This window comes from Dipodomys merriami, unplaced genomic scaffold, assembly GCF_024711535.1.
Source record: "Dipodomys merriami isolate MVZ:Mamm:240054 unplaced genomic scaffold, mDipMer1.0.p SCAF_122, whole genome shotgun sequence".
Taxonomy (NCBI): domain Eukaryota; kingdom Metazoa; phylum Chordata; class Mammalia; order Rodentia; family Heteromyidae; genus Dipodomys; species Dipodomys merriami.
In genome coordinates this window covers 2,482,542-2,505,307 of record NW_027202516.1, presented here as the reverse complement: position 1 = coordinate 2,505,307, position 22,766 = coordinate 2,482,542, and the positions used below count along the sequence as shown (strand labels likewise).

Genomic DNA, 22,766 nt, shown 5'->3' with positions numbered 1-22,766 from the left:
GACGTGGCTGCAGCAGCTTTATTGCAATCTGTTAAAATCAGCATCACAGTTAAATATTTATGCATAATCTATAACACAGCTGTTTCAGAAGCAGTTAGGACATTTAACTAAAAATAAAAAACCAAACGTCAACACAAAGCTGTAAGGATTATCTGGAACCGAAATTATTTACAGTGAAACATTTAGGGTCCTGATTCACAAAACTTAGTGCATTTCATGATTTCTGGCGAGTTTCACGAAGGTAAGCAGAGAGCATGTGTTTCCAGAGAAGTCTGGAGCCAGCAGCTCTTACATGCTGGTTGGGCGGTGCGCTTTCTGGGAGCTAGAATGAGTAACGTCGCCCAACTGCGGCTGCTGCATGGGATTTGAAATTGTAATTACACAGCAGCAACCAGAACGGGCCACAGAGCAGAGCCCAGGCCGCGGCTCACAGCGGTCTGTGATCTCCCCGCCCAGGCCGCTGTGAGCAGGTCTCAGGGATCTCCCCGCCTTTTTTGGTGAAAAGCAAAACTAAAACAAAATCGGCCCCTCCCTGCAACTCTGGGTTAGATTCTCTTTCCTTCCTACAGAGTCAGACACAGTAAGTGAATCAGCACATTTAAAGAAAGAAGCAAAGTTCCTTGTATGGTGGCCAGAGTGAAGTGGGTTTTTCTTCATAGGTCAAAGCCTGGGCAGGGTGACCAAGAGGCCAGCTAGTCTATGGCCAAGAAAAACGTGCCAGAGAGGCCAGGAAGCCAAGGTTACCCCAGAAGAGCTGCAGGGTACCTCAGGACTTTGTCTTCAACATAAACTAACAGGAGGAAGTGTTACCAAGAAAAAGCAATACTAACAGGAAGTGTTACTGAGATAAAGCGATACATTCAGTGAATCAGGTGCAGGTAGTCTCCGAAGGAACTTTTACAGTAAACACTTTCAACTCTGGAATGCCAGCACTGCACGGTTAGCACACAGGACGCCGACAAAGCTGCGGTGACGGGAGCGCCTCCCGAGCACGGGATCCAAATGCACAGGTCGGTCCACAATGACTTCCGAGACAGGGTTATTAAAATACATTGTTAATCATAAAAATACTTTACTATATACACGTACACGTAGAAACTACACGCCTACTGAAGGAGGCCTCTGGCCCACGGGGCCAGGCCAGGCAACACAGCAGGGCTCTTGTTTGGTCTTCGACACCTGAACGCAGGCCGAGCTGCAGAAGGGCACTTGGCCTCGGGCCCCCGGAGGGCTACTTGGAGGAGTCGGAGTCGGCTTTACTTGCGCCGTCCTTCGCTCTCCTCCTGAAAGCTGAGCCCAGTAGCTCTGGGCATTCGCACTGTTCGTTGGCAATTTGGTTACATTTCACGAGGAGACTGTAGTTCATGGCGTCCGTTACCACGCTGTCCTGCTTGTAGTCAGGATGGTTTGCGATGAACTCTCTCATCCATCGGGCGACAGTCATCAGTTGTCCTGACAAAGAAACAGAGCTGCTCAAAACCACGTCCACACCAGTCTGCAAAGCAATCACGACGCCCCGTCGGCGAGCCACGGCAGCGCTGGGAAGACGTCACTTCAATGTCAAGAATTCCTCCTTCAAAGAATGGTAGCTTGCAGGCAGGCAACAGGGACAGTTTCTAGGCACCTGTTGGATGCCAGACACATGCCCACACTACCAGCTCTTACAGCCTGAAGCCAGTGCCTGCACGAAGAGCAGGGGCCCCCATATCCAGAGGGAGGTCATGACCCCTCGGACTGCAGGGGCCTTGGGGTGGTGAGGATAGGGAAGAGGTCAGGAAGGGATGGCAGGGGGTCACCAACAGTGACAGCATCCCGGGGCGGGTACCCGCCGGGCCCCGTCAATGTGAGGGTGTCTTCAGGATGTGGCTGGGACAGAGGCACGCTGGGAACGGGACAGCCCAGCGGGCGGCCATGGAGCCCAGGGCACAGCTCCAGGCCCGGCACGAGGCCGTGGCGTGCAGTCACCCGGGCTGGACACACACAGCGATGTGCCAACAAGCCACAGAAGAGCTCCTGACCGAGCCTGGGCGGGGCGTGCCGGAGGCCCACGGGCCGCAGAGGGAAGAAGGGGCGAGCGCACTGCATGGGATCATGAAGGAACTCCGCGGTGCAGGGACTCACGCGGGAGGAAAAGGAAAAGGGCTACCGTACCCGATGCTCTCTTCTTGATTAGCTTTAGGTAGTTGAGAATGCTACATCTGGTGTCCACATCCACTTCCATGTTCTCCAGGTAGGAGTTGAGGATGGGGATGAGGCCGGGGAACACGCCTTCCTGGGAGACAGGGCAGTGTCAGCCCCACGCCGGCGTGGGGAGAGGCGGGGCCCCGCCCGCCCTCCCTGCCTCCCTCCCTACCTTCCCGTTGATGATGGTGTCGATGCTCATGAGGCCGTACTCCTCGGCCGCCAGCTCCGCGCTGCTCTGTGCCTTGCCACAGCCGTCCACCACGGCGTGGCCGCCTGCTGAGCGGAGGGGAGGCATTAGAGGCCGGCCTGGCCTGCTCGCGCCGGAAGCCAGGGGCGGGTCATACCTTTGCAAATGTCTTTCCGGAAATAAAACATGCCCTGTAAGACGGCATCTCGCCTCTGTGCTGTTTTCATGTTTTCGTCAACCTAAGAGAAAAAGAGAATCACAAACAAGCCAGGACACTTGATCAAACAAAGGTGCCATCTAGAGCCGAATCCCACACCGGAGGCCAGCCTGGGCCACGGCCAGGTGCGGCGCGGGGCACAGCAGAGCCACCACCACCAAACGGAACTCCAGGAATTCTTTTAGTCCTTCCTGCCTCCTGTGGTACAGACTGGGCGATGGCTGGGGGCACCGTCAGCAGGACCTTCCCACCCCCATCCTGAACTGAGGGCCTCTAGGAAATACAGCTTAGGCTCAAGAGGAAGACCAGGGTGATGGGAGAAGCCCCAGAGGGTAAATAACCACACCGAGCGAGAGGAAGAGCGGAGGACGCGCATCCACGCCAACACCGTGCCCTCCCGAGCCGTGGCACGGCGTGGCCTCACCTTGGACAGAGGAATGAGGAAGTCCAGCTTGTAAGACAGGATCACCCTGGTGAGCAGCACCACAAACACCACATAAGCTGAGTTCTCAAAGTCTGTTAACTGCACCTAGACATGCAGAAACTGGACACGTTAGGACCAGCGCTGGCCCCGGCCCTCCCCTTGGGCCTCCTGCCTGATCAGGCTGGAAGCTGCTGCCAGATCTGCTCAGGGATCGTCCCATCGGCCTGGCTCCGCCCTCCCCCGGAGCCTCTGGGGGAGAGCTTAGGGGCAGATGAGCAGCGAGGTGGCAGCCCCCCACTTCCCCAGGCAGCACTGCATCTCACCTCCATGGGCCGGAATTCCACTCTCCAGCCGATATCCGAGTTTGGAGGAGGAGGCTTAAATCTCATCGTCTGCCAGTTTGTGGACTGAATATTCTACGAGAAGAAAACACGCAGAGGATGAAACAGCTTTGTGTATTTAGGAAAGCATCCGTGTTGATGCCCGACGCGTGTGCGCCCACACACGCCAACGGTGTGGTGTGGCACCCCTGAAGGTTTTCTTGGGTGTGACCTGGCGGGTTAGGAGACCGCGGCCCGTGTGTTTGTGTCTGCAGCCTGGAGGTCTACTAGGCCTTTTGTCATGCAGCATGTGTTTGAATTTTTCTTCACCAGGCAAACAAGGTAAAATACTGAACAAAAATGTGTAGGCTTGAGGAAACAAGCTGTAAGCATTTTTAGAAAGGGTACTTGAAGCCAATTTTAATTCCCTGTTCTTCACCGTGGGAGCGCAGCCGGTGGAAGGCATGAGATGTGTAGTGCCACCGGCCCCGGGGGACAGTCTGGTGCTGGAGGGGAAACGCATTCGAGACGAGGAGATACCTCGAAGTGGTCGGACTCGTTGGCATCATCCATGTGTATCTTCTCTTCAAACAGGGTCAGCGGGTCTCTGATGAAGAGGTGGGCAACATGCTGGGCCAGGAGGTGATCGATGCCTGCAAGACAGACCAGGGGCTCCCGGCAGAGGCCAAGGCACCACCTGCTCTGGGCGCATGGTCTGAGGAGAGGCCTCCAGCGGCCTGGGAAGATGGGCCGTGCGGGATCCGCGGCCTGCCCAGGACTGTCCTGCAGGCGCTGGGAGGGGTCAGGGGACCCCCGCTACCTCCACAGCGCCTGCGTGGCCACGGCGGCCTGCATGCAGAGCTCCAGAACCAGCTCCTGCTGCTAAAAGTCAACAACACCCCAGGTATTGGGAACTCGAAACCTTAGGAACAAGCCGCCTCCTAAGGAAAGTTAGACGTTACATGAAAACGGAAACCAGACCAGGGGTCAGCGAGCCTTCAGTGGCTCTTGGAGGAGCCCGGGACTCACCTTCCTTGAGGAGCTGCTCGTAGATCCCCTTGTCTATGGTCAGGTCGATGTCGTTGTACTTCTCCCCACACTTGGACAAGTAGCTGTCTATGGAATCGTACCGCGACTTACTGATCCTGTAGTTACTGGTCTTCAGTGGCTAAACATAAAAAATACAATAAATGCCACTAATATGATCTGGAAATTAAAACCCCAAGTAAGGACGTAAGAACACTTTATACTAATAGTGTAAATAGTGTGATTAGTTCTATTCAGACAGCGGTGAACACTTGAGTAACTGCCAAAGGACCAGATCAGAACAGCCTTGGCCAAGACCGTTACAACCACCGTGGCCACTTTCATTTATTTATTTTTTTTTTTGGGTCTGGTTGTGGGGCCTGAACTCTGGGCCTGGGCACTGTCCCTCAGCTCTTCAGCTCAAGGCTAGCACTCTACCACTTGAGCCATAGCAGCACTTCCAGCTTTTTTCTTTTTTGCTTATGTGGTGCTGAGGAATCGAACCCAGGGCCTGGTGCATGCAAGGCAAGTGCTCTACCAACTGAGCCACCTTCCCAGCCCACCGTGGCCACTTTCAAAACACCCAAGGCCGTGTTCCAGCCCGGGGATCTCAGCAGGAGCTGCGAGGATATGCCCAGCCAGGGGCACAGCTGCCAGGATGGCCAGCGATGCGTTCCTGCAGCATGCAGAGGGCTTGGGGAACTTGTCTCCACCTTCCCCCCCCCCCCACTGGCCCGCTGTCCTCCCCACCTCCAGTCCTCGCTCCTCCCGGGTCCGGTCGTCCACAGAAGCAGAGATGACCCCCCAGCGGCAGTCGATATCTGACACGTAGCCTCGGTAAAACGGAGAGGCAGCACTCAGGGCCATCTGTGGACACAGGAAGGCCACTCTGCAGGCTGCCACACACTCCCGCGCTTAAAGCAGGCTCCCGGGACTCACCCACTGGGGACGGTCCTAACCCTAGGACTCCACCCACGTCCTTCATCATGACCGGAGAATGGCCACACGAGACACGTAGTGAACATTTTACCAGCACGGTAACTCTACAGCATAGTTCCTGAGCTCCATTAGCTCTAACTCTGCATCCTTTTAAATCCGTTCACTTTTGAATGAAGCCTCAGCTGATCCTCACTAGCACACTTGGCAAATCCTGCCTACGCGGCCTTTTCTTAGGATGTATTTAAAATAGGGTATAATTCTACTTACGACAATTGGGCAGATAGTGGCCAACTGATCATAAAGGTATCTGGCCTCAGATATGCTGCAGGCTTGGAAAGTCACCTGTTTAAGAATGCACATGATGGACAGGTCATTAGCATGTGTCCCAAGCCATCAGGCCTGCCGCGGGCGAGGGCTGGAGGAAAGGAGGGGAGGGGAGGGGAGGGGAGGGGAGGGGAGGGGAGGGGGGCGGCCAGCGATGGCTGTGCTCAATGCATGGGCTTTGTTTAAAAGCTGTTCTTGGTGAGGTGAACTAGAATCAGCCCTTAACCGTGCCCCTCTTCTTGGTTAGCTGAGGCTTATTTAAACTTCAGTACCACAGGGATTTGGCGCTGCTGAGGACAGTTTTAAAGAACCCTGGCGATGGTCTGGTGATGGCCTGGAGTCGGGGGGCCAGTGCACCTCCATCTGAGAAACAGCAGGCTGTGGATGCTGGCCGGCTGGCCGGGGAGGGTGGCCCGGGACAGGAGAAGCCAGACTCGCAGGCTTGTGAACCAAGACCTCTGAGCGGCTGCGCTTAGTGCTGGCACCCGGAGAAGTCTGGGGTGACCACCCAGGAAAAGAAATATGAGTTCTCAAGGGAAGGAACTCGCCCGTGGGCATGGCGAGGGTTCCCCCAGGACTGTGTGGCGAGACCTGGCATCTGCTGCTGACCAGCCATGTCTGAAGCTCATGAAGCAAAGAGGACACCGGGGAGAGCGTGGGGACACTCGAATTCTGATCCAAAGGTGCTCGTGAGGCCTGACACGCACAAGGCCTGACTGTCCTCCAGACGCACTGACGGTGGGTTTGGCAGAAGCCAAGTGCAGCAGAGCCCAAGTGGAGAGGCCAGGGCCTCTCTGTTCATTCAGCCCTATTGTGACTGTAGATACTGTAGTATTGGGCGGGGGTGGGGGGTGGGGTGGGGTGGGGAGAGTGGGGGGGAGTTTTTCACGATAAGCATTTTGTTTTCCAGTGCTTTGATTGGCTGCTCTTAGATGTTCTAGGATACAACAGTTTATAAGCAAATCCTGGAAAAGTCAACCCTAGAAATGACTGCTTAAGAAAAGTAGCAACTGGAATGTGATAGTTCAGTTTGCAACAGTAACTTGTTATTCTAAATAAATTTAGTAACTGCTTTCCTTATTCTAGAGCTGATATAGGCGACAGAACAGATGATCACTGTGGCTAGAGGGAAAGGAGCAAACCAGCTCTTGCCCTGGAAGAAGGGCATGCGTGACGAGTGGGCTGGCCTGGACACGCCACACGCGGAAGGGGCGGGGCCAACGGGAAACGGCATCGAGGCACACGTTAAAAGGCTGGGCCCGTTCTGAAGCCCTTAGGATAACAAGCCATGAGCTGACTGCTCACTAGATGAGACCTAGGCAGTCCCACAACAGTACGTTGTACTTTTCTCTTTTGAGATGGTCTTGTTATGCAGCCCAGGATGGCCTGAGCTCCCAATCCTCCTGCCTCAGCCTCTCCCAATACTGGGATTACAGGCATGCACTATCACACCTGGCTTAATAGTTGAGAATTACAATGTGAAAAGATACTGTTTGTTTTGAATAGTAAATCTTTACATTTTTAAAGTAAAACTTAAAAATTACTTTGAAATTACTTCTTTCCCCTATAGTTTCTATTGTTCTACGAGATACAGAGCACAGAGTTCTGTAGTTATTTGTAGATTTCGTTGCATTTACAGCATTTTACATTGCCTGTATTTGTGACAGAAAAGTCTGTGTTCATGACATGTTGTTGGAAAATTAGCACTAAATTTACAAGGCTTAAGAGAAATGTACCTTCACCACCAAATGGTGGGTCAGGTGCCACTGGAACTCACTTCTTTGCAGCGCTACAGTGTCCAGGGAAGGAGGCCCTCCCCCTTGAGAGTGACTGTGTTACTGCACAAAGAGCGTCTGTGGGAGAATAGCCCTGCCCTTGAGGAGCGTGTCGGAGCGACTGGTTTAGCACTCAGTCAAGAGAGGGACAGGTGCTCCGATGCACCTGCAGTCCTAATGCCATAACGAGCTTTGTAATGAAAACAAAGTCAATAATGCAGCTAATGCCAAGAGTTCTCGTTTTGAATTGTGACTTTTCCTAAGGAAACTTACGGCCCTAAGTTTCTTTTGAAGCCAATACAGCTTTTACTACCAACATGTCAAGAAAACAGAGAAAAAAATTACCCTGTCATACTGCATATAAACAAGTCAGTGTGGAAATAGGTGGCGTGGCCTTCACTTGGATTACGTTTTTGGAGGGACTCTGCAAGCAGGCGTGCGCAGAGGCTGCGGACCCTGTATGGGAACAGGATTCCCCTGATGTCCTCTTGAAGTGCTGGGATGGCACGCTCATGGCACTGTCCCCAGCCTGTGGCTGTGTGCAGCTCCACATCCAGCCGTCGGCTGAGACGGAGTCTCTTGAACTTTCATGCTTGGGCTGGCCTTGAATCGTGATTCCCCTTGACTCTGTCTCCTGAGAAGCCAGGACTACAGGCTTCAGTGCTGCGTCTAGTTCCCCAAGGACAATTTCTAATCAGCTGAAGTCGGCAGAACAGACTCTCTGATTTTAAATTCTCAATTTGAAAATTTACAAATTATACAGTTTCCACACAATGATTTTAATCAAATGACAGCTCGTAACAGATACAGCTATTAATAAAGGAAATGAAGTAAGTCTGAGCTTAGAGTCAGGCCTAGAAGGGCCCTACTGTAAGCCCTGCTGTTAGCCACATGGGAAGAATGAGGAGCCCCAGTGAAGGGAGAGGGAGGTGGTGCGCGCGGCAGGCCTCGCTGGCCGGGGCTCTGGCCTTCCCCCGTGTGGTGTGTGTGCCTGCCGGCAAGGCCACTGCGAAGCATTTATCCTTCCTCCATCACTAGGTGGCTTTGCCTGAGTAGCCAAGTCTGAAGTCCCTTCTATCACAAAACCACTGGAATACTTCCATGAAGAAAGAACTTCAGTAGCTGCCATTGTAAGTGCTCACAGAAATCAAGATCTGCCCGTGTCAAACAGCTTCACTAGCCTGCCACTAATGAGCACTAAGAAGAAACTACGGACCCCACCTGTGGTGATCTGGGGTTCTAAGTCAAAAGACAGCTTCAGCTTCAGATGAACTTACTAAACAACCTTGTTTCAAGCCCCTCTGTTGAACACCTTCATAGTAACAAAAGTATTTTAAAAAATAATCTAATTTGTGGGGCTAGGAAGGTGGCTCAGTGGTAGGGTGCTTGCCTTACATGCAGAAGACCCTGGGTTCAATTCCTCAGCACCACATAAGCAGAAAAAGCCAGAAGTGGTGCTGTGGCTCAAGTGGTAGAGCGCTAGCCTTGAGCCGAAGAGCTGAGGGACAGTGCTCAGGCCAGAGTTCAGGCCCCACGACTGACAAAATAAATAAATAAATAAAATCCATTTTCTTTTCAGAAAGAATCCTATCTACCCCCCATCACCTTAATTCAAATGCAATTTTTAAAGCAGGTTGGAACCGGTCAGAGTCCACACAGCGGACACCGTACCTGAAGGCAGCAGTTGCCCATCCCAAACCCCATGGCATCCATGTAGATGTGGTCGGGCTGGGCCGCCCGGGCAGCCTCCTCGTCAGCAAATGCCTCCACGAATGGAGATGGGGTGTTCTTGTCCTTAAATACTGCGTTGTGAACATAAAAGGGAAGGATGTGGTTAAGAGTAAGGACTCAACAATGCAATAAGCCCCCCCCCCGTCCCCCGCCTTCCCCCCCCCAGCTCCCCTCACCTTTGTAACTTACTTGGTACATTGATGACAACCTTTTCTCCTCTCCTGTGCCGGATATTTCTTGTTAGGGTACTAAAACAGACAACCAAACTTCATAAATACCCTCCAAGAACCACCATGCAGAAGAATTTGACGACACAGAGATGAACTGATGTAAGTCCTATTCAAATGACGTGGAGACAGTCCACAGACCGTGCGCAAGTTCCAGGCACTGAGATGCCTTGGGAACGTCAGCCGTGCGAGACTCTGTTCCGGGATCCCCCAGGAAGAACCACCCCTGTCCCAGTCCACGGCACCAAGCCAAGTCTTGAGCACTCAGGCCCGCCGCGGTGGGCTCTCTCACGATGACTTTAGGTGAATCTAAGTGCGCACTCTGCAGTTGCATCTTGCATACACTTCTCCCGCAAGGGCTCTGGTCCACTCAGCTTCTACAGCTCCTCCACTAGAAGCCTGCTTCACCTCACGCCAGGCAAGAGCACTCTACTTTCTCCAAGGAGATGTCTGGTGCTGCCACCTTCTGTTACCTATCTGTCACTGTCTCTCTTCTTACGGCTAAAAATGTTTATTTCACTTTCAACACAACTCTGTGTTACCTCCAAAAAATACTCAGAAACTGAATGAACACTGCTGAGTTTCAGCACCCCTGCCTGAGATCAGGAACCTTTGCTCAGGATGGGTGCGCACGCAGGCACAAAGCCAAGCTCGAGCCAGAGAGGTCCTGAGCTAACAGCTTGGGTAGTTAATAGAACAGAGGAAAAACTACCTACTAAATGCACCAGGAGCCGAATACATTCTATGGCAGTGTGATGGTATGTGTACTGAGATAAGTAGATCACAGAAGCTACAAAAGGGGAAAAGATTTAAGGAATCTGCTCAGCCACAGGAGGACAATGCCAGTCTGACTTTCAAGGTGACTTGGGAAATAGGCAGGTTTGGGTGTGAGAAGCAGTCATCCAGTAGCTGTGGCCCCTGTGTCTGTGAGCAGAGCGTCTGCTGAGGGGGTCAGGAGGGGGTGTCACACTCACCTGAAGCGGGGGTGCTTGTTTATTGCTTCATCTGGGAAGAAGAGGGACTTGGAGGCGCCGCCTTCCACGGGGTTGGGTTTGTACTCAGGCAGTGTGAACCCAGGGCAGCCTAATCTACAACAAAGCGAAGAACTGAACAGATGGTGTTCGTCTTGGGTTTGAGCCGCCTGTGGTCTTGCTGTGTACGAGTGTCTGTGACCATCACCGCATGGTGGCGTCCTGAGGGTCATCTCTGTGACCACCACTCTGGTGTCACACAGTCCCCACGCCCTCACTGACCAGGAGAGCACAGGATCTCTGAGGACTGCTGCCTGCAAGTGATGTCCCTGGTTCCCCACCCCCTGCCACGCCCCCCCATGGCTGAGGCATGCTCTTTCCCCACTATGAGCTTTCTAGTCTCTGCTGACCCGCTTTCTGAGGGGCGCCTGTGCATGTGGACAGGGTTCATCATCCCCTCCGCAGGCCTCCTCAGAACCTGCCCTGAACCCAACCCCCTCTCCCCTGACCTCAGCGGGGAGCTAACCCAGAGTGCAGACTCCATGCCCGCTTCCCATTCCTCCTGGCTTTGCTCCTTCAGCCACCCCGGTTAGCAAGTGGGGTCAAGAACAGGCTTGCCGAGAGGGGTCCAGGGCTCTCGGCAGGCTCCGCTCACCCGCCCACACCTGACTTCAAATCTCTGCCTTGCACATGGGGAAGCACCTGCTGGCTGGCTGGCTGCCGCCTGGGGACACCTGGAGCTGGAGCCTTGTCCGGAAGGCTGCTGTCAGCTAGACGGGACATCACCTGGGCCTGTGGCCACAGGAAACAGCCAGACTGGGGCCAGGCAGAGACTGGCATGGCTGTGAGGCAAGGGTGGCAGGGTCTCGGTCCTCCACCACCCCCTGCACAGCCCCAGACCAGCCAGGAGCACTGGCGTTCCCGTCTTAGGCTAGTTTAGTGGACCAGTCATGCGACTTGTTCCGAGCTTTCCCCACTAGAGAGTTCATCCTTCTGACACAACACAACTGCCACCCATGGCAGACGGGACACTACTGATGCAGTATTGGGGTTTGAACTCAGGCCTCACACGTGCCAAGTTGGTGCTCTACCATTTGAGCCACTACTCTGGCAGCCAGCCCATTTTTTTCAAGAGCAAGTACTCCGTGTAGAGCTCTTTTCAGCTGATGGGTGACATAGTAAGATTAACCCAAATACTTTATTTTCTGGGCAGAAAGTTCACAGGGTATCAGTACTATATACTCTTAAATGATGAAATACAAAAACAGTCTGGTTTGTGTCACAACCTCTATCCTCTTTTAAGTTGCTAAGTGAAATATATCATGCTCTTAATGTTAAATGGAAAAAGGAAAATGTGAAAGATTGGATTTTCAAGTTCACTAGAAGTCAAATGAACTCTTCAGCCTTCGTGTTTGCTTTTTGTTCCAGTGTTTCTCTCAAGCGGCAGCCATGCCCGCCCCCCCCCCCCAGGATTCACTTGCTTTTTTCACTTCCACCACACACTCACAGTGTCCCTGCTCTGCACAGTGATCTTAGGTTGCACAGCACACTGTGGCACGCAACCTTCCAGGCCTGCCAGGGCTTGGAGGACCAGGTCAGGTTAGCACACAGGGGTGGCGTGGCCTCTGTGCCTGGCTCTCCAGCATGGCTGCTAGGACATGCTGGCATGGAACTAACCTGGGGAAGGACGTGATTGTGCACAAGGCCTGGTTTTCTCCCAGCACTGAAGTGGCCTCCTGCCGCCGCTTCCGCATGTTGTCCTGGACTGTGTTGAACTCGGACATGGTCCCCCCGTAGGGCTGTCCCGGAGTCCCCTCGATCATGTAGCTACCGTACTCCGGCCGCCAGAGGGTAGGGTGGCTGCGGGAGAGAAGACGCAGTTTCATCTTATTTTTTAAAGTTTACTTGATTGTTCTTATAAAGGTGCCGTACAGAGGGATCACAATTACATGAGTCAGGGAAAGAGTCCATCTCCTTTCTTTCATACAGTGTTCTGTTCCCTCTCTCTCTCCCAGTCCCTCCCTCCCGTCTTCACCTACAAGTTGCAGAGTTCCCTCTCATCTGCGTCCAGTGAGCTCCACAGCTGCACTTTTTCACCTTAGTCTTTTGCTACAGCATTTTGGGGTCTGCGTTAGGACTGGGGGCATGGCTCAAGTGGTGGCATCCCTGACTGGTAAATTTCAACCTCAACACCACCACCATCGTTACTACCACCAAATCTAGAATTTGCTTACAAAAACGTAAGGCCATGAGGTATAAATGAAGCCAAGGACTCCGAGGCTGCTGATTCTCCATGGTTCTTCAAGTGTATAAGGACTGGCAGGTATTAGGTCTAACATACTTAGAAAATATTTAATAATGGTTTATGTTAAATGTAAGTAGAGTTGATGTTTAGCTTATTGTACTGTATCACTGTAGTAATACATTCAATCTCACCAACTTGGAGGCTTGCACTGTTATTATCTATACTTCACGGATGAGAAACGGAGGCACGGAGAGGTTAAGCCAGCCTGAGGCTGCTCAACCGCTGAGTAACCAGTATTTGCAAGCCAGGCAACCTGGAACCTTAGCTGCTAGGACACCCTGCCTTCTACAAGTCTCAGAAGCAGCTCTGCTCTGCGTAGCTCCAAGATCTAGAAACTCAGAATGAAGGCTTACTTCGGATTTGTCCTTTCCCCTTTCTCTTGCAGAGTTTCAAGAACATCTTCTCCAGACAGGACCAACTGCACTTTTTTATTTTCATGATCAAAAGATACCAACATGTATTCCACCTATTGAAAATAATAAGGGTGAGAATGATGAGCATCCCCAGACTCCAGCACCGCAACTTCTGAAACACAGGGAGGGAGATGTGAAGGCTAGGAAAAACCCGGTAACTAGAGAGAGTCACGTCTGCTTACCCAACAACACCCCAGGGCTCATTTGCATAGTATGAAAACCTGCAGAAGCCAGCGTTTGAGGGCCAGAGTGCCTTCCTCAACCCTCTCCCCCATCTTAGGACTACCCCCAAAGAAGCATCAGGGTGCCTGGTGACAAAGTCTACTTCAAAGGAGTTGGATTTCAAGCAGGATGGTGTAAACTGCTATGGTAAAGAAGTTGTGTTTTAGCTTACTTCTTCATTTATCTTATTATTAGAAACAGTTATCTGGGAACACAGGCCAAGCAGGTTACAATTACTGGCACCTGAGTCTTTTATAATCCTACTACAAGTCCCAATTTTGGGGAGCTCTACTTGGAAATACAAATGTGGAGAAACTAGAGCTCTCGATAATTTAGTTTTGATATATCACAAATAATTTATCTTCCCAGCTCTGAAACTGTGATTTTTACAACTCACAGCAACAGTGCATTAATAATAACACCTGGTGGGATTCGGGGACAACTGAGAGTGACGCGCCAAAGCAGAACTCCTCTGGTAGAGAACAATTAGGACCTGCTTTTGTTTCCCTGAAATCACATTCTTTAAGTCACGAGCGTCAGCATGAATAGTGAGGGTTATGAAACCCTCCGTGACTGCAGATCCACATCCACTTTCCACATGAGCGCAGAGGTATGGGACAGGATTAGTAAGGCAAACCCTCTAACATCACCTTAGCACGAGGCACCAAGACAGTGATTTAAAGAAGGCAGACTGACGCCCCAACCAGGCAGGCCCTGATATATTTGGTTTGGCTTGTAGGACTGTAATATGGAACACACAGTACCATGACTATACTGCATACACAGATACTCCTGTAACGCGTGCAAAGGCAAGCAGTCTGGATGCAGCCCGACTCTGGCCCCGAGGCTGGGCAGGGCTCTCTCCTGGCCATGCACCTGCGCACGCCCCTTGCGTATGTGGACTGGCCAGTCTTGGATGGCATACAAGCCTGCCTGTCCTACCACATAAACAGAAATTTGAAGAGATGAGCAAAAAAAAACCCCAAAACAAAAACCTCCAATGACCTTTTATTAGTCAACTTACGAAGGAGTCTAGATTCCCACTGGAATTCAGTTCAAGAGATCTTAAGAATGCTGTCACCACTGAAGGGTGTGAGCTCCTGTAATCTCTGTGCCAATGGACCGAGAACCATCTGGGAGCCCCTGTCCCCAGTCACTGGGGGCTGCCGCTGCCTGCCGACTGCATCCCTCTGCAGATCCGGCCCTGGATGAGAGCACACGTGGTGGGCACGGAAGCTACCTGCACACGCACAAGCGGGAGCAACCTCTGTCTTCAGGTGAACATAATGAGAAAGGGAGCACCATGAATTTTTCAACACTGGATCCTAATCTTTCAGCCCATCACGTAAAAGTAGCTTTGCCTGCCCGTTTTCTAGGGACAAAGGGGCTATGAGGTTAATGCAGTAACCCAAGGTTCAAGTGCTGGCCGGGCTCTGTGCCTGTCCCCGCCTCACTCCAGGCCTGCCGGGACACCAGCTGCTAGGACCTGAGAGGATGGCATGTTGGTGAGCGAAGGTGGTGGAGGATTACAACACCGGCGATGCCAGGTAAGTGGGCAAAGTGGGCTGAGAGATCACAGAAGGTGAGGAACAACGAGTCTCTGATACTGATCTATGTCCAAGATGAGCAAGAACTGGTTGTGATTATATAGCTTTATTTCTGTTTGTCAGTGGAAATCCTTACTTCTCCAAGTCATTCTTAGCCATGAGCCAGGCACTGGCAGCTCAGACCTGTATCCCTGCTACGTGGGGGACTGAGAATGGGAGGTTTGTGGTTTGAGGCCAGTCCAGGCAGAGACTGCATCTCAATGGAAAGAAACTGGGTATAGTCCTGAGTGGCAGTGATCCCAGGTAGGACAGGAATCACAAAATAGCTAAGATGTTACCTTAAAAATAACAAGCACGGGCTGGAAGGTGGCTCAGTGGTAGAGTGTTTGCCTCGCATGCGTGAGGCCCTGGGTTCCATTCCTCAGCACCACATAAATAGAAAAAGCCGGAAGCGGTGCTGTGGCTCAAGTGGTAGAGCACTAGCCTTGAGCTGAAGAGCTGAGGGACAGTGCCCAGGCCCAGAGTTCAGGCCCCACAACGGACAAAAAACAAACAAAACAAAACAAAAAACATAAGCACAAAATCAGGGCTGGAGGTATAGCTTAGTGGTACAGTGCCCAGGCCCAGAGTTCAAGCCCCACAACGGACAAAAAAACCAAACCAAAACAAAACCACAAGCACAAAATCAGGGCTGGAGGTATGGCTTAGTGGTATAATGAGTACTTCCTAGCAAGCATGCAGACCTGAGTTAAAACCCCAGTGCTGAAAAAAAAAATCTCTCTTAGCTTAAGTTTAAAGCACAGCAAAAAGATAAAAAGCACAGACTCCCTCTGAGTTTTAATATCAGCCCAATGGATGACATTTAGAATGTTAACAAGCCACACTCCCCTTAATTAGAGAATAATCATCCGTGATCTTGTTAAGCAAACAAAACAGAGAAACATCGGAACATTACCACAGGGGAAAGAAAAACAGATCTGCTCTTCAGTTAGGCTGAGTTCTGAAGAAGCTGAGACTCTTCTGACCATTTTTCACTCAGATTTAAAGCTACTGTCAAGTGCCAGTCCTCTATCCTCCAAGTCATTCCCTGAGCTCCTACTTTTTCTAATGTTAGCGCCGCACCACTCCAGTATCCATGTTTATTTCCAATTCTAGTTAATATAAGCACCCTTTAGAACCAAACAGGATCAGACAGATTTGATTCAGTAACCTAGACAATGGGCAGTAACAAAAAGGCACAGGAAAAAATGTTCCCGCTGTGAAATACCTGAAGTCACAAGACTTACATTATGATTTCTGAGTCCTGTCTTTTCCTAAACTTCCTTCATACAACAAACAGTAAGGAGCAAAGAGGAAAAAAGAACATGAAGGCCTGTAAAACCCACCACCGATTCTAAGGATTAAAATACCCAGCAGTTCCCTCACCTGAGGTTTTGCATTCTGTAGTCTGAGTTGCCTATGGTCCCAAGGTATTCATATTTGTGAGTGTTTTGAGAGTTCACACTCCGCACAGCATTATTACAATTCTTACTAGTTATTGCTGTTGATCTCTCGGTGTCTAATTTTAGATTAAACGTCATTACAGAAAAGCAGAGCACACAGGATTTGGTACCATACATGATTTGTCAACAACTGTGGGGTGGGGGTGTCTTGGGGTGTGCCCTCCAGAGTAAGGGGGGACTACCTTGTCAGCTTTTGAGCTCTGGCTAGTGCACACATCCAAATTCTGAAAGCGCATGCTCGGCAGGCATTGTGAACAGGCTGCAGAGTTGGTTTTGTGTAATTTGCGTTTTGTCTTGGAGGCAGCAGCCACCACTGAGATCTACCTTTTCTCCACAGCACACAGGTGACGGCTCCTGACACAACCCATTTGACTCCGCCACTTCTATATAGGCCCAAGAAAAGACACCACCACTTTACAAGCCTTTCATACTTAAGTGTGCGGGAGGGGTACACCCTTCATCTGCTGGTCGGTTTACCCTACTAGAGTCAGCCGCCCACACTGAGTCCAGGACGGAGGCCCAGTCTGTTCACATGCTCTCTACAGTGTTGCTAGGAACCTTGCCTCAACAACTACATCACTCAGTGCAGGTTTGAACAGGGGAGATGCATCTTGTTCATCTGAAATCAGACCAATAGAGAATCTTAATTAAGAGCGATGTAAGAACTCAGTATAACACTGAATAAAGAGTAGACACATAGCAAAAGGTGGTTTAAAATGACAGCTAGTGTGAGTATTCTAACTTTGGTTTTGAGGTACTAAGGACTAAACTCAGGGCCTCGGTCCTGCTTTTCACTGAGGAGGGGGTTGTGACCTTCCACTCCCCTACTTTGGGCTTCCCACCATTGCTGGAAGGACAGGCAGGCGTGTGTCGAGTGTCCCTATGTGAAGATGGCTCCTCAAGGACTTTTCTTGCCTGGGCTTCTCAAACCTTGATCCTCCCAATCAAGTGGACGTGACCACAGGTGTGAGACACCTGCACCTATCGGCATTCAAACTTTTTTTTTTTTTTTTTGGTCCGATCGTGGGGCCTGAACTCTGGGCCTGGGCGCTGTCCCTCAGCTCTTCAGCTCAAGGCTAGTGCTCTACCACTTGAGCCACAGTGCCACTTCCAGGTTTTTTTCTTTTTATTTGGTACTGAGGAATCGAACCCAGGGCCTCAGGCATGCAAGGCAAGCACTCTACCACTGAGCCACCTTCCCAGCCCCTGGCATTCAAACTTTTTAAGTCATGTTAAGCATTTAAGTGGTATTCACCAGAAGTTGAGAGCGACTTACTATTCCTTCTTGAGGGTAAGAGCTTCTGGGAGCTTGGAGTTTGGAGTATGGTTAGGCATTTCTATGAAACATTGCTTAATTCTCTCCCCTAGAGGTGAAAATGGGTTACAAGAAAATTCTGAAACAATCGTTTAAATAGGGATATAGGTGGACCCATTGCAACAATGAGATGTACAAGTCGTTATGTTGAAAACGAACTTTACAACTTTGGTGGGGGGGGGAGGGTTGGGTGGGGGGGGCGGAGGGAGGATGGGAAGGGGAAACAAAGGAGGAGGCTGCAATGCTTGATAAGGAATGTACTCATTATCTTGCCCATGTAATTGTAACCCCTCTATACAGTATTTTCACAAAAAAAAAAAAAATTCTGAAACATAAGACTCAGCACTTATGAGAAAGTCCTTTGTCCATCTGTCCTGTGCCTGGCTGGGTCACCAGAATCTGGATGGAGAAAGGTCGATGAACGATGGGATGGGAAGGGTCAGATAGAAGAAGCCAAGGCAGTGCGTGGGAGAAGGGTTAGGCAGGGCAGGTCTCACGCTCAGTTCAGGGCTGATCCTCCATTCCACTGCTGGCTCTTTCCGCTGGCCTACCCAGCAGTTTTTTTTTTTTTTTTTTTTTTTGTTGGTCGTGGGGCTTGAACTCTGGGCCTGGGCGCTGTCCCTCAGCACTTCAGCTCAAGGAACGCACTCTACCGCTTGAGCCACAGCGCCACTTACGGTTTTCTAGTGGTTTATTGGAGATAAGACTCCTTCCCGGATTGGCTTTGAACTGTGATTCTCAGATCTCAGCCTCGTGAGTAGCTAGGATTACAGGCATGAGCCACAAGCTCCCGGCTACCCAGCAGTTTTGATCACTTCTCAGAACCACTCGTTGCTCTTCAGAGACCAGTTTTCTCTTTATACCAAGTGCTGAACCAGCCCACAGCCCCGGGGCCCAGGCTCTACCACTCAACAAGCAGGAGCTAGGCAAGCGTGGCATGTCCTCAGGGCTATGTATTAACTAGAAAGGCAAAACAGGGGATATGTAAATTATCTGGGTGAATATTCAAAATGGCCAAACCACTATTCGCGCACACAGTAGTCTAATTTGGTCTAGAAACTCAGGTGGGCTTCCCAGAGGAAGTGCATTAATGTAAGCTCTCGGAAGGGGACTAGGAGCTGTCTAGAGATTGCCTACAGACCCTTGGACACAAATACAGGATACCCTACCCAGCTATCCCACCAGAGGCCGCTGAGCCATGATGCACGCTGCTCCAGCCTAGTTTCCTCACCTGGAAAAACATGAACGGCTAATGGTTCTGAGGACTCTCACATTCCTACCCCGTCAAGACGCCCAACCTCGGAGAACCCACAGTGCCAGCCATGGTGCCCCATAGCCAGGCAGCGAGCGTCGAGACATCCAGATCCTAAGAGCAGCTGTGTGCGCCTAACACAGATGCAATAAAACGTGACGTGGCTTTGAATTTGGTTACTTACCTGGTCACGGCATCATAAACAAGAGCAGCATTGTTTTGGGCTCATGTCTGGGCAGTTCTGGGGCATCAGTAAAAGTACCAAGTAAAAAATTGACCGTGATTTTCCTTTGTGTTGTTTTATCTGTACAGTGATAATTTAAATTGGTAACGGTTAAAATGTGACATTAAACTGCCCTATATCACGAAAAGGAAATATTCTAGCCGTTTAAAGTGGTAGCAAATTCCTAAAACATTCAACGTATTTTGTGAAAAGAGCCTTACAATCTCCACTCCCAACATGGATTCACACCACAGGAACTACAGGGTACACTCCGGAGTAAGTCTAGAGTTTTAGAAGCAAAGTCAACAGGGCCTTGCCCTGACCTGGCCTCCTGCTGGTCCTCATGGATTTCCCACAGGACTTGGTGCTTCCTCCAATCATGCTGCCCCAGGGGGACATTCTCCCAGGCCTTGGTGACTGCCAGGAGGCAGGTGAGAAACCGAGACTTCACGAGAGAGGCTACAAAAATGGATGCCACAGGAAAGCCCCGCTGACTCTCGTGTAGGGGAGATGGGGCACAAAGAAGTCATGATGTGGAGCACCTGGACACGTGGCCATTTAGGTACGAAGTGCCACATCTGCAGATGTGCGTGCCGTGCTTTGCACACAACGCATTCCTCTGAATTGTGCTGGCTAACTTTTCTAACCTATGTTCTTCTGATTTTCTGGCACTCATGAAGGCTCTCCTACCTTGCCCCACTTAGCTGAGAAGCACGTGGGTCACCAGTGTGATGTTTGTTTTGGCCATCAGCATAATTCAGACGCTGCGCAACAGAGAAACCTGAGCCACAAAGCATTTCCTTCAAAAAAAACAAAACAATATTATAAACAGAAGTAGTTCTTACCACAGAACACCTGCACTTGAATACCACCCTGGGCTCCCAGGACAGCGAATTCCCTGGCTTTTTCCAGGGCGTCCTCCCTGCCTCTGTCCAAATGGAGGACAGGGTAGAAGGTGCGCTGGTTCCAGGACACCAGCTGCAAAAGTTGGAGCTGGAGCTGGGTGCTGGTGGCTCACGCCTGTAATCCTAGCTACTCAGGTGGCTGAGATCTGAGGATCATGGTTCAAAGCCAGCCGGAGCAGGAAAGTCTGTGAGAGTCTTATCTCTAATAAACCACCAGAAAACTGGAAGTGGTGCAGTGGATCAAGTGATAAGAGTGCTAGCCTTGAGCTGAAGAGCTGAGGGACAGCACCCAGGCCCAGGGTTCAAGCCCCATGACCGACCAAAAAAAAAAAAAGTCGGAGCTGGGCCTGAAGGGTCAGAACCATCAGAGCCTCTGCAGTCACCAAGTGTAAGAGCACCTTAGCCCGGGCTCTCCACCTGGATGCTACAGCCAGACAATCATGGTTCTCTGGTACCATGTCTACACATCAGGTTCTCCTAGTGCCAGAGACTTCTAGGGGAAACAGAAGAAAGTCAAGGCCTTAGTTCCTAGGAAGAAATCACTCAACAAAGATGGTGATGGAAAGTCCTTGCTACACAGCCTCTGAGCCAACACTAAAAAAGGGACTGTAACCCCACAAGGCCATCTGTGCTCACGGGGCCCGCTTGTGTTCACAGACCGGATGGCACTGGTCCAGGGCCCCATTTACCATCACCCCAACACCATGAGGATCTGAGCGCAGAGCCTTCCTTAATCTCAGCTCAGCGAGGCAGTACAGGGCCCCAATCAGGCAGGAACCGGTTCTGAATGTTACACGGGACCCAATCAACAGAGTCGTTCTAAGCTGCTCAGTAAGGTGTGGAAGATTCTGACTGGCTAATTAAACTCGGTCCCTGCATGTCTGAAGTCATACTGAAGGACAAAGGTCTCAAATAGCTTGGTCAAATGCCTGGCTTGGGGCTCACCGGTCCTAGCCGCTAAGTATCGAGTGAGTTCAGCCTGGCTTTCTTATAAAGGCTGGTCCTGACTTCCTCCACAGGCTGGCCTGCCCGCAGCAGCAGCAGCAGCAGCAGCTGTTGCAGCGTAGAAGGGAAGGCACTCAACCTGTGGACTGAGACTTTTACCAGGCCCATGGTGGTGCCTCCTGCTGCCGAGAGCTCTGGCGCCCGGAGGGGCTGCAGGCCGCCAGGAGATGGTCTGAGATGCGCTTCCACGCCGACCCCATCTCCTCGTGTGCTCTCCCTTCTTTTCCTCCCACTGCCACCTCCTCTCTGGTGGGAGCTCTTCCTCTGGCTGGTATGGACCCCAGCACCAGATACAACACCCTGACCTCTGCCCTCCTCACTCTTTGCGAGAGTACTGACTGGTGCCCCTTTAGAACATATGCTGTCTTACAAATTTTTATGAATGGAAGTGGGAATCTAAAAGTAGTTAAAGACAGCAAACATACTTGCACTTCTTATCAGGGCTTTGGACTTTATCAGTCATTTTGTTTAGCAGGAGTTACAACAAAATTCTAATACTCTTAAAGATGCCCGCGCTGGCTTTTCACAGGTCCTTCTATTTCTGAATCACCTGACTTCCTGCAGCGTACCCTCCGCTGGGACGAGGGAACTGTGTGTAAGGTAAGCCGTCTCTGGGGAAGGGCTTGAGCTATGCTCCAGGGAGTGAAGTGTATGAACTTTGTGCTCAGAGAACTTTTGTTGACTTCCTAGTTCTTGCTGTATTGAGCTGCGGAGTCAATAGGTAACAAGCCCTAGATATAATAGGCCAGGGCCCCGGCACGCACACTGGTTTGGTAGAGTCCAAGACTGTTCAGAAGGGGAAATGAAGAAGTGCATCCACTGACCCTCTCGGGCTGTGTCTGAGACTCAAAGAGCGCTCAGAGAATAAAGTCTACAAGGAATTCCTTCCATGTTCACTTTCTCAACTTTAAGGTCACTGCTGTAATCTAGACTCTTCTACAACACTTCAGAGAGGCACAGCCAGCGTTCACAGGTTCTTCAAGCTGTGTCCCACCTTTGGGAAACTCTGGAAACTCCAGTTCATGACTCTGTGGTCGATTTAAACATGGCTAAGCCATATTCCAGATTCTTAAGTTTCCAGGGAAATGGTCATGGAGTTTAATTCTGCTGAAAACAACCATGGTTCTGTATCTGCATGAACAGTTATGCAACTGGGAACATCTGTTTTGGGAGTTCTTTTGCAATCTCACTGTGGAAAATTAGTTCAACCACCAAATCCTGACAGAACAATCAAGAAAACACAATACTGGAAGCTCTCTAACTAGAGTAGGACTATGGCCGTACCAACTTGCTGAGGAAAGATCAATTCATATATCAAGTTTTCAGTTACCCATAAACATGTACCAAAAACAAGCTCTTAGGGCTGACCGAGTCTTTGCCTAGCATGTGCAAGACCTCAGGCTGGGTTAGATTTCAAAGGCTCTATCAGTCAGTCACAAGCATGTACCGAAACTGGTTTTGCTCTTTCCCAAATTCCTATACATCCAAGATGTCTCCAGGGTTCCCAGGCCTGCCCACGTGGCCCCCACTGAGCCCACACATCACTCTGCTCCTGGCCGCCCCTCCACCTGGGGGAGACCCCAGGGATGGCTTCATTCCAGGCCTCACTTCCCCCCTGCTCCTGCACAGAGTTGTGTTGCACTCCTGTCCCTCAAGTGTGTGTCTCCAGGCCCCGAGGCACACCTGCTCTTCCCTGCTCTGATGATCTCACCTTCCAGACACCACACAGCGGCTCCCACGCGCCCCACTGCT

The 22,766-nt window shown here is 50.9% G+C and overlaps 1 protein-coding gene across 1 annotated transcript in view; it reads right to left on the bottom strand.

Annotated features, from left to right (window-relative positions):
• Gclc (glutamate-cysteine ligase catalytic subunit) overlaps nucleotides 1-22,766 on the bottom strand; it is a 28,238-nt gene continuing 5,472 nt past the window's right edge. Inside the window, exons 2-16 of the mRNA XM_070017287.1 lie at nucleotides 12,984-13,096; nucleotides 12,003-12,185; nucleotides 10,329-10,442; nucleotides 9,317-9,375; nucleotides 9,068-9,198; nucleotides 5,565-5,639; nucleotides 5,109-5,225; nucleotides 4,362-4,500; nucleotides 3,873-3,985; nucleotides 3,336-3,428; nucleotides 3,013-3,117; nucleotides 2,529-2,610; nucleotides 2,354-2,457; nucleotides 2,152-2,272; nucleotides 1-1,452 (exon numbers count right to left, since the gene is read on the bottom strand). Of these exons, the coding sequence (XP_069873388.1) occupies nucleotides 1,232-1,452; nucleotides 2,152-2,272; nucleotides 2,354-2,457; nucleotides 2,529-2,610; nucleotides 3,013-3,117; nucleotides 3,336-3,428; nucleotides 3,873-3,985; nucleotides 4,362-4,500; nucleotides 5,109-5,225; nucleotides 5,565-5,639; nucleotides 9,068-9,198; nucleotides 9,317-9,375; nucleotides 10,329-10,442; nucleotides 12,003-12,185; nucleotides 12,984-13,096 (1,770 nt within the window). The 3' untranslated portion in view covers nucleotides 1-1,231. The remainder of the gene's footprint in view (nucleotides 1,453-2,151; nucleotides 2,273-2,353; nucleotides 2,458-2,528; nucleotides 2,611-3,012; nucleotides 3,118-3,335; nucleotides 3,429-3,872; nucleotides 3,986-4,361; nucleotides 4,501-5,108; nucleotides 5,226-5,564; nucleotides 5,640-9,067; nucleotides 9,199-9,316; nucleotides 9,376-10,328; nucleotides 10,443-12,002; nucleotides 12,186-12,983; nucleotides 13,097-22,766) is intronic.